This window comes from Gymnoscopelus microlampas (assembly GCF_963454915.1).
Source record: "Gymnoscopelus microlampas genome assembly, chromosome: 13".
Taxonomy (NCBI): Eukaryota; Metazoa; Chordata; class Actinopteri; order Myctophiformes; family Myctophidae; genus Gymnoscopelus; species Gymnoscopelus microlampas.
Window position 1 is genome coordinate 42944972 of NC_139950.1, and position 11233 is coordinate 42956204.

At 38.8% G+C, this 11233-nt stretch overlaps 1 protein-coding gene across 2 annotated transcripts; it reads left to right on the plus strand.

Moving 5' to 3' along the window:
• The first annotated feature begins 277 nt into the window (after positions 1 to 277).
• On the plus strand, positions 278 to 10812 carry nsmce4a (NSE4 homolog A, SMC5-SMC6 complex component). 2 transcript variants are annotated; one of them, XM_084075926.1, is made up of 11 exons: positions 278 to 388; positions 2108 to 2263; positions 2389 to 2469; positions 3555 to 3685; positions 3808 to 3959; positions 4367 to 4466; positions 5540 to 5630; positions 5715 to 5809; positions 5953 to 6001; positions 9834 to 9922; positions 10468 to 10812. In XM_084075926.1, the coding sequence occupies exons 2-11, from the start codon at positions 2110 to 2112 to the stop codon at positions 10531 to 10533; spliced, it is 1008 nt and encodes a 335-aa protein (XP_083932052.1). In that variant the 5' UTR covers positions 278 to 388; positions 2108 to 2109; the 3' UTR covers positions 10534 to 10812. The 2 variants fall into 2 exon arrangements, with proteins under 2 accessions (XP_083932052.1, XP_083932053.1); XM_084075927.1 differs by having other exon boundaries at positions 359 to 397; positions 2115 to 2263.
• Positions 10813 to 11233: the final 421 nt, after the last annotated feature.

Below are 11233 nucleotides of genomic sequence, written 5' to 3' on the forward strand. Positions count from 1 at the left end.
TATTGCTGTTTAAACCAGTTTCTCAAACATTTTCCAGTCAAGGACCCCTAGATTAATATGTATCCAAGAAACCCCCCATCTGAAAATATTTTATGCCAGGCCCCCCCCCATACAAGATTTGTGTAGTTAAAATGTTTCCAAAATATTATAAAATGTTCCACTTTTTTCAGTTATTTTTTTGTGGAAAATAGCAGATGTTACATTGCACGCTTCTTTTGGGCTTGTTTTCATAGACCTGGTTGCTTATTTCTCTGAAAAGGAAATAGGCAAGGCACATCGACTGGTGGGTGCTGGGCTAAAAAACAACATCATAAACATGTTTATTTCTCTCACACAATCTGGCAACACAACTTCCTTTGATGAGACGCGGTTCTGCATCTGGATGAAGGTAAATATTGTATTTTAACAAACAGAAACACCTTAGTACTTTACTTTACTGAGTATAAATAAAGGCTTTAGTCGATCACTTAGATCATGGTTCCTGGCGAAAACATCGATATTCTTCGCCATTCTGCAAAAAAACAACAACACTTAGATGTTAAAAAGTCAAAGTTTAATCTTAAAAAATGACAACGGTCACTGTCTCTACAGATACTCACTAAATACCAGTAGAAACACGTTTATTTTTGTGCTTTGAGTCAGTAATAAAATCACTATTAACTCATCTAAAGCAGATTAAAGATCGTGATGATAGGGTTGTTTCGGTGATGCTAACACAAGGTTTCCAGATTCAGGAAGAAGGAACTACCCTTGCATTGGATCAAGACCATAATAATAATAAACTTTATTTCATAGCACCTTTCATGACATGAAATGCAGCTCAAAGTGCTTTACAGAGCAAGAATACAACCACAGAAAAGGTACAACTTTAACTTAACAATAAAGCTTAAAGAGTAAAAAAAAAATAGCAAAAGCATAAAACAACATTAAAATAATAGTAAAAAGGTACTGAATCAGGCAAAACAGTGAGGACATCACATCATATATGTACTGTATTTTAAAATTAAGATTTTGTTCATATACCACATTTCATACAGCAAGTGCAACCAACCCAATGCGCTTTACAGATCAAAACATAAATTCATTAATTAAAAATAATTATGAAAGAAAAATGGACAATCAATGAAAAAAAACAGGGGATTACAAAAAAAAAACATGTAAAGGCAATGCTAAAAAGGTGTCTTAAGATATATTTTAAAACTGTCCATGGATATATCGAGTCTGACTTTTACTTTCGTGTCTGCAAATGCCAAAATCGATAAAAAAAATACATATGATAGTTGCAGTGGTGTAAAGTAACTATGTACAATTACTTAAGTACTATACTTAAGGACAATTTTGAGGTATCTTTACTTTAGTGGAGTATTTACAATATTCAATATGTTTTACTTCTACTCCACTACATCTCAGAGGAAATCTGAGGATCCCTGGAATGCCCTCAAGGACCCCTGGGGGTCCCCGCACCCCACTTTGAGAAACACTGATCTCTAGCAGTGGTTCTCAACCTTTTTTGTTTTCAGGCTGTGACCCCCAAAATAATCATATTTGAACTGGGGACCCCCCACCCTGATGAGCACTTGGAATGTAGGAGTTACATTTTGTTTGACTCAGTTTCAATATTGTGAAAATACCACATCTTCAACAACGACTCATGTTGAGAGGCGTTGTGAGCTTGTAAATCGGCTATTATTTTCAGGCCTCATTACTTATTACTTATAGTATAGTTTGTTGATTTCTAGTCTTTTTAATTTTTTTTTAGGTATTAAAAAGGTCTTAAAAGTCATTATATTGTCACTTCCCTGTTATTTGGGGGCCCCCAAATCATGTGGGGACTGACTAACACTGCTTTAGAGTGTGGGTCATGCAGACCTGACAAATAAAGACAAGAAAAGGAAAAGCCTAGAACTGCCTAGAAGAAAAGATTCTACACTAGGTCATCAGTGCACACAAGGGATAGTGACTTGGTTCTCAGCACACTTAATGTAGAAATTAAAGGGATATTTCACTTTCTCTCATTTTATTGTCTACTCAGGCTTTTGTGAGCCCCCAGACAGTTTTTTAAGTTGCTTGATTCAGCATTTAGATATTTGATATTCATTTTATACAGACATGAGACGAGCAAAGAAAACTGGTGGAGGGTCCACACCTCGGCACAATGGCAACGCTGATGAAGGTGCCTCTGCTTTGCTGGAGGAGGACGATGATCCCGCCCTGAGGAGAGAAATACGGAGCAAGTACAGGGAGCTCATAAACTCTGTTCAACGTGAGTATGACCGAGGGCAGTGGAGTATATGCTGTAATAATTGACATTTAGAATTGTGCTGGACTGGTAGCTTTGACAGTTTTCTTCTTGGTTGCGTGTTCATTGATACAGTATGTCTCTTACAGAGGACAGAGAAGCCATGCTGAGTCCTGCCAACAACAAGCTAAATGAGGTTTTGGATGAGGCAAACAAACTGTTTAAAGATGGTAGGTGCAATTGAATGCAACTAATCTCAATGTACTCTTGGACAAGGTCTACTGGTGGGGAGAGAATTAGACTGTGGTATGGCTGTTAATAATAAGAAATCCGTAAAACTCTTGTGTCTGTGTATAACTGTTAGCCCTGGTTTCCTGAAGTTGGCATTCTAAAGTTGGAGTTCTGTTGCGTTTCATTTTCCTGGTAGCTTAATTTGATTGGCTCAGCAGCATATTTGAAGGAGAAACACAAATGGCAGCTTCATGTGTGTTTGCCATTCAAATCTGCTGCCGAGCCAATCAAACGAAGCTATGGGAAAATGAACTGGAACAGGAAAACCTGTGACTACTGTTATGCACGAGCCTATTCCCCAAACTATAAAAGCAAAAGGTTTATATCATATTATTAATAAATGTATTGTATCCTCTGACACAAATATTCCCCTTGGGAAAAAACAAGATGTATCACCATATTCGGTGATTATACCCTTAACGTACAGTACAGTACAGTTGTTTTATTTTTTTGTATTGTTTTATTGGATCTTGTTTAGTCGATACACTTATTTGTTTTAGCTCGTGCTCTTTTGATTTTGCTATTTTGTCTCATCTGTTTAAGAAAGTAGGTAGCTGATATACTGCACTTTTACCTTAGCGCTAGGTATACTCTTGGTTGCTTGTTTTTGCAGGAAATGCACTTAAGACTTCTGGTGATTAGTAGTTTTCGTTCCCTACCTATGTTGAATACACTTATTGTAAGTCGCTTTGGATAAAAGCGTCTGCTAAATGTAATGTAATCTGTAATAAATGTAATGTAAACATTTTTCATTGTGCATTATTCAAGGACGTAAATGTTAAATACTGAAGATGGTCACCCGATCAAAACTTACACTTTTCCACTTTGGACTAAGTTGGGTTTACAGAATATCTCACATATACCTTTCCATCCTTCTATCATATGCAGGGTACCCTCTCTTATTCCATAAGTCCTTAAAATATAGTGTTACTATTCACACTGCACTTCCTGTATGTGCGATTATTTTTTAAACATAATTATGTCTGGTCAATATTGGTGGTTCTTATGAGTTGTTCCTTGCCAGTCCGCCAGGCTCGAGAAGCGGCTTTGGATACCCAGCTACTGGTCGTGACCTCAGACCTGTGTAAAGAGAAGGCCAGCCAGCTGTTTGTCGAGGGCAACGCTTTTGACCCGTCTGCCTTTGCCGAGCACCTTGTGAGTCTAATGAGTGAAAGTGTGAAGTAGATTTCACTAATGTGTACTTTTCGCCAGCCTATTATTCACACATAACCGTGCTGGTTGGATGTTTCTCTCACGATCGTCTCTTTATCTGACAGCTGAACTTCATGGGGCTTAACCGACTGGAAAACGAGGACGAGGATGAGGAAAATGGAGTTGCAGCCGATGGCTACCTGCCCCAAGACGCCTGGCACAGGGTAGCCAAGAGAGCGCAGTGCTGTTTCAAGACTGCGCCAACCTTCCATTACATGTGAGTGGTAGGGCTGTCACGAATACAAATTGAAATTGAACATTGAAACACATGAAGCCTTTTAGGCTTTGTAATAAAAAATTGCACAGGGTAGATTTGACAAATAACTGAAATATACAAAGAAATTGACACATTTGATCATTTTTATACATGTAAAAAAAGCAGAAATAGCTGATCTACAAGTGATGCGTTGTAAGCTTGTATGAAATTGAATTGGTGTCTGTCTATCTATGCCTTTTGACTTTATTTCAAGAATAGAGAAGACATTTTAATTTATAATTATTTAGACTCTCATCCTACTGTAATATTAGCAATTTGTATATGTAGGGAAATATGTACTTCTCTACAGCAACAATCCGTTATATCTATGGTGGCTCTATATGTTTCCATTGTTTTGGTTCTGGTAGGATGGGCTCATTCCTTGCAGAGCCCCCCCCTCCAAAGCAAAGGGTAGAGCGCCAGAGGAAGGCACCCACTAAGGCGGCCCAAAGGATCATGCCAACTCAGGTAAATTAGTTTTGTCTTTTTCTCTGTAAGTTAACATACTGTGGGGGCAACTCAGATCTATAACATTGCTTATTTGCTAGCTGATTTGCTAATACTATGGGTGTCATGATTCTCCAAAGCTACAATTCAATTTGACTTTCTATTTTTCTTTAATCTAGCACTGCCATCATTAGACTATTGAGTCTTGATTGTACAGAAGGAAAACGCTTGTTTCTCAATAAGTAACTCTTATTTGAATAATTATAGTATGCTTCCCTCAACACTTCAACCAAATTACTCTCCATCATAAATGGAGAGTATTTGAAGGACTGATTATTAGCATAGGGTTGGGTATCGAAATTTAGTAGGTAGGAACCTAATTCAAATTACCGCGTACCCTAATTAATTACCGGGTACCATTGTGTTATGGAATAAACCTATGAGAGGTTACCATTCATTTAATTATTAAAGCTTAAAGAATGAAGATATATTTATCTAAACATTTGACCTCTATTGTTTTTTCTTTTACAATTATAAAACTGAAACGGAATTGATAATAACTGGAATCAATAAGCAGAATCGGAATCGTTAAAATCCTAACAATACCCATCCCAAATCGTTATGTACTGTAGTGTGCTGTGATGGTCAAGTAGCTCTGCGTTGCTCAATGCATTTGATTATGCATTACTTATCCCTTCAATAACACCCTTATTTTGAAGTCCACCTACCAGCTTTTGTATGGCTTGACGATCATGCAAAGGTTTGCAATGGTCATGGAACATTCTGCAGTTTTTCAATCTGACACAAGGAACTTAACTCATGCAAAGCAAACTTAAACGGCTCGAATTTGGGTAAAGTGAAAAACGGGTGTTGGTGTTCCATGCACATGCTGATGGTCAACGGCTGTGTGCAAATACAATTGCTCCAGGCACTGAGGAGAACCGGGCTTTGTAGAAGTATAGGATGATAAGGAATTGTGCTCAGCATGTAATTGTAACTTATTGAGATTCACTTATGTCAAAAAAGTACATTAAAGTAGATGTTATTCAAGTTTTGCAACGTTAATGCATCCTGTTAATTTTCTTGTCTTCAAGTTGAAGAAAATGGAAGAGTCTCACCAAGAGGCTACCGAGAAGGAGGTGGAGAGGATTCTGGGATTCTTGACGAGTTACCATAATGAAGATCGTGAGTATTAACTCCACAACAAGAATGATAACGAAGTTTCAAACAGAAAAATATCTCATCTCGTTGTCTTTCTTTCAATTGCAGCAACTACTCCAATTTCCTACTATGAGTTTGTCATCGATCCAAAATCATTCTCACATACAGTGGAAAATATGTTCCACACCTCATTCCTCCTCAGGGTACGTCATCTGTTTAAATGTTCACATTATTACATTTTAAACAGACGTTTTAAAAGTTTACTTTTACCTGTCCTGCATAGCTCTGCATAAGCAGAGTTGGAAGCTTGAGGGGGCTGTACATGAATTTTTACTTTGTTTTGCAGGATGGTTTGGCGAGGATGTACCTGGATGCAAACAAATTGCCCTGTATTGGTGAGTGCTGTTTGTCAGATCAGCATTTATATAATTCCAAGGATGCAGACACAGAATAAATCTATACATATCTAGATACAGCACAGAATTAATTGAAATGCAAACCACATCAATGTGTGCGTTTGTGGAATGTTGGATGAACCCTTTAAGGAGCTGCACAGCTTATTGTACAGATTATTGTACAATAATGCGCAGAGACAAAGGCAATTGAATTGATGTTCTTTCAAATACTATTATAAAATGATAATAAAGACAATTAAATTAAAATTCATATGGTTTCGTCCATGGCCAAGTCCTCTTTTGGTTACTATGCTTGTCAAGCTTGTCAACTATTTCAATGAGAGATTCCTAGGGAAATCTGCGAGTAATGGACATCATCATGGAGAGTGTGTGTGTGTGTGGGAGTGTGTCTGCAAACACACTCCTTGAGTGTTCTGTGGTAATCTGACAGGAACAGTGCGAGGTAAGCAGAGAGCGTTGTTTAATTTTTGGCATGTGCACACTTCTGTGTGTTGTGTTGAGTGCCAGAGCTTCTTGGAGTTGCTCTTTTGGATGATTTGGATATTGATTGTTCTCAGGCTGGTGGTCCCAGGCGCCCTGCCCTCTTCTTTGGTGCAGGGAAAGCGAGAGTTGTTGATCTTCGTGGATTAAGCTGGGAGTGATGTCTGAAATAAAATGTTGGCTTCGGAAAAGTAAAACGATATGAAACCCTCTCTAAACTTGAGGATATCTGCAGTCAGACTTGGACAGTGGCTGTTGTATGGAGGGAGGGTGAATTAACATTTTTGGCAAACTACATACAAGCAATGGATATAAGGTTTTTAAGGGGGTCTTCGTCCCTTGAAAATCATCATTGCAAACAAGGAAACATGAACAAGACAAGATACACTTCATTGTCCAATATTTTACCAACTTGGGACATTTTCAAATCATGTTTATGAATTGCTCAGTCCTCATAACAGAGTCAAAAGATAGACCTTGAGCTTCCTTATGGTCAAATATGCCCTATGGTGTTTAAAATGAGTCCATTTGTGTCAGCTAAAGTAGAACACTTTGCACATAGGTTTCTAAATCGTTTCCCCAACCTCTTGACCCAAATAGATTTGTGTTTTTCCAAGGATAGTTCAACCGCACAAACTAATGGATTATTAATATTGCTTAAGAGCTGATCTTTATCGATTTCATGCCCCACCCGTTGTGCAATACTCCTGTTATCTGATGTACCATTGTTGTCAGCTTCACTTTTTCGGTTCTCGGAAACCATTGGTCCAATGGAATTGCACACAGCACTGCACACCCCCAGTTTATGTGTAGCAGGGCGGAATTTTGCCGTTTTCAATACACGATAGTGCACTTGGTGATACAAGCGTGAAATTTGGCACAGATGACCTTCATATGACCCTAATTGATAATCAACCTCTGGCCACGCAAAAATCCTAAGATTTCAAGATGGCCACCACCAGTTTTCAAAATGGCTACAACTGGGCCAACATTTTGGACTATATCACTTTGCTGGGGCTGTAAATCTTTGATTTCCCCCTTATTTTAATATAGGAGAATATGTTCTGAAGGTATTTCTACCAAGTAAGCTTAAAAAATAATATTAGGTTCCAATATGGCGGCATATTTTCCAATATGGCTGCCGATAAATTGCATAAATGTACATTCACATGAGCTTGTAGCACATGTATTTGTATTAATTACCATACACAGAATCAATTTATAGCACATTTTAAAGTGATTTGGTAGCTTTTTAATGACCTAGGGCAACAGACTTTTCAATATGTTCACCAATAAATTCAAAAACTTATGGCATCTGCTGAACGCATGAAAGAAGCAAAGACCTGATGACTTTGATCCAATAGCTAATGCATTTTCATGAAGGGGGATCCATCTGAGGTCCTTCGACAGCTTTTTCAAGCCAAGTCTTTGTGTCTTTTTGGGTAGCTCAGTCGGTAGAGCTTTCACCTTCGGATCACATGGTCATGGGTTCGATCAGGATCAGTGTATGAGTAGGTACGGTGAGTGTGGCGCTCCACCTCAACAATACCAGGGGGTCTATAAGACCCCTGCGTTCTCAGCTGATACTGACAATAAGTCTCAGACTTACTTAATATGAACAAGTGCAACTGCTATGACAATAGTCTGGGAGACATTGCCTCGGAGTTTGGACAGCGGGGGCGCGGCCACTGCGTTGTGATTCAAATCAACAGCCAATGAAGAAAAGGGGGCGGGATCCACATGCAGTGGGTGTTGCATCTAAATAGGATCGACGGGAAGCAATTTCCCCTTGAGAAATTTCGACCGCCATTGTTGTGTATTGCTGTTTGCCTCTCGTCGGACTTTTTAGACGAGTTGCACAGCTCCAGACCGGTAAGAGGCGTGTCCGCTCAGATTCAGAGCGTAAATTACATCCCGCCCACAAATCCCAGGGCTCTGGCCCAGAAGTTCCTCGCCGAGCCGGCGAAAACGTCTGGGAACGCAGATTACTATGACAATAACGTCAGTATCTGAACTGCGAATCATGATGTGTCAGATGCTATCCTCTGCAGCTCTGCCTCAGATACTGACATTGTTGACATAACAGTTTCACTTGTGCAAAGACTTGGCTTGAATTAGCTGTGGATTGCCTTTGGAAGGAGGGAAAGATCTCAGATGGATCCCGTTCATGAAATTGCATCAGCTATTGAATTAAAGTCATCAGGTCTTTGCTTCTTTCATGCATTCAGGGGATGCCACACAGTTTCGTCCTTCCATGGAAAGGGAAAAAGGTCAGCATGGCAAACAACTTCTCCAAATTAGGTTCAACACCTGTTGCAATAAATGATAAACATATGCAAGTCATTGAGGAGTTCATAGTACTCATGTACGATAGAACTTCATAGAAGTAGTTCCTACAAGGAAGTGAATGCAAGTGAAGTGCATTCCAAGCAGGACATATATGGGGCCAGTCACTCTTGTGCAGTCCTGTTTGCCAAATTATGCCAGAAGCTGACACGATGTGGATGTAAAAAAGCATGTTCTGGACACTGCAAATGCTTTAAGTTTGGACTTATCTGCACACCCCTCTGTGGTTGCAGTTGCTAGTACACTGGCCTGTCACTTGCCCAGCCACCATTGTAAATGAGAATGTGTTTATAATGACTTAATAACAAAACAAAAAGTAAGCACTAAGCTTTACCAAGCTAATAAATCACTTTCAAATGTTCCATAAATGGATTCTGTGTATGATAATTAATACAAATACAAGTACTACAAGCTGGATAAACCATAAGCAGATGCACATTTCTGCAATTTATCGGCAGCCATATTGGGAAATATGCCGCCATATTGGAACCTAATGTTATTTTTTATCTTACTTGGTAGGAATACCTCCAGAAGATATTCTCTTATATTAAAATAAGCCCCAGCAAAGCGATATAGTCCAACACATTGGCCCAGTTGCAGCCATTTTGAAAACTGGTGGTGGCCATCTTGAAATCTTAGGAATTCCATGTGGCCAGAGGTTGATTATCAATTAGGGTCATATGAAGGTCATCTGTGCCAAATTTCGCGCTTGTATCACCAAGTGCACTATGGTATCAAAATTCCGCCCTGCTAGTGGGGGACATGCCAAGTTTGAGGCTGTTTGGTCGGATGGCGCAAGAATTATGCCCGGGAGAGACCAAAAGGTTTTGTGAATGAATAGATGGATGAGGTTTATTGTGTGTGTGTGTGTGTGTGTGTGTGTGTGTGTGTGTGTGTGTGTGTGTGTGTGTGTGTGTGTGTGTGTGTGTGTGTGTGTGTGTGTGTGTGTGTGTGTGTGTGTGTGTGTGTGTGCGCGTGCTTTCAGGTCCTAAGGCATCAAGGGAAGAAGGTGACAAAGGAGAATCGGCCATCCGCAAACAGTGCATCATGTCCATCAGCATGCAGAGCTGGAGGGTGAGGAGCTGTGGGCCATAATGGACCATTTCAAGAATAGAATCACTGCTCTAGAATCACCGCTTGTGTCACTGTGGCTTAAACAATAACTCTGGTTATAAAGACCCATAGTATAGTATGTATCCATAAGCATAAAGAGCCATAATACTGTATGTGTATATATAAGTATGTAATTTGTATGGTCTAGAGCTGTCCAATCGCTATCATAATTCAATTCCGTTTCAGTTGAACCTGTGAACACAAGGCACTCCTTCACAAATCTAGAAAACTAAAGAACAATGACTTGCAATTGGGATGATATTAACAATCTGAGAGCTGCTGCCAGAGAGTGCATACTTTCCTTATGTGACTGTGTTAACATGCCCTTTTTAGAAAATGTTTGCAAAAGTAATTCAAAATTGCACCTTTAGTCAATTTATTGCAATGGTGTGGTCTCAATTCCTATTTTTCCTGTGGCTCATTCATGGAGCTGTCAATCCACACAATTTGTATAACATAAAACAATCAACAACTAACAGTAATTTTTGTTTTATCATCTTTCCTAGGACATTATTGAAGCGTTTGAGATCACAGCGCCCATGATCCCAACAAACACACACACTGCTGAGTGATCAATGTTTTTTTTTGTTAAAGAAGTGGGGTTTTTACAGGTATTTTTAACCCTGTTCTATTTTTTGTTCTACAATGGTGGTGTACAAACATTTTGAAAATAGCTGATCTACAAGCTCATAATGCTTTGTAAGCATGTAGATCTGCTATTTTCTTTACTTTACTTTATTTTTTTACTCTATATAATTGTTCATTAATCGTTGTTTGTCATATTGCCCAGCCCTACGCAATGTCATTTGCTTTTCTTATGTTAAATTTGTAATAATAAAAGAGAGAAACTAGTAAGTGTTCTTTCTTATTTCCTCAACTAACTGATTTTCAAGTTAATGCCCTAATGCCTACTGACTTGAGTACATTTACTCAAGTAATGTACTTTTTAGGTGCTTTTACTTTACTTGATTATTTCCATTTCTTTATACTTCTACTCCCACTACATCTCGGAGGCAAATATTGTACAAATTACTCCGCTACAATTATTTGAAAACTATAGTTACGAACCCTGCAAATTAAGGTTTGCTATAATTTATGAAGTAATTAATACATATTTTGAAAATGGCAGATCTACAAGCTCAACACATTGCCTCGCAACGTGTTGTGAGTTTGAAGATCGGCTATTTTCAAATAGCCAACGTTTTAACTCATTCCCTGCCTAGAACGACTAAAACGACTTCTGTCCCATAGCCATGCCTGCCAAGAACGACT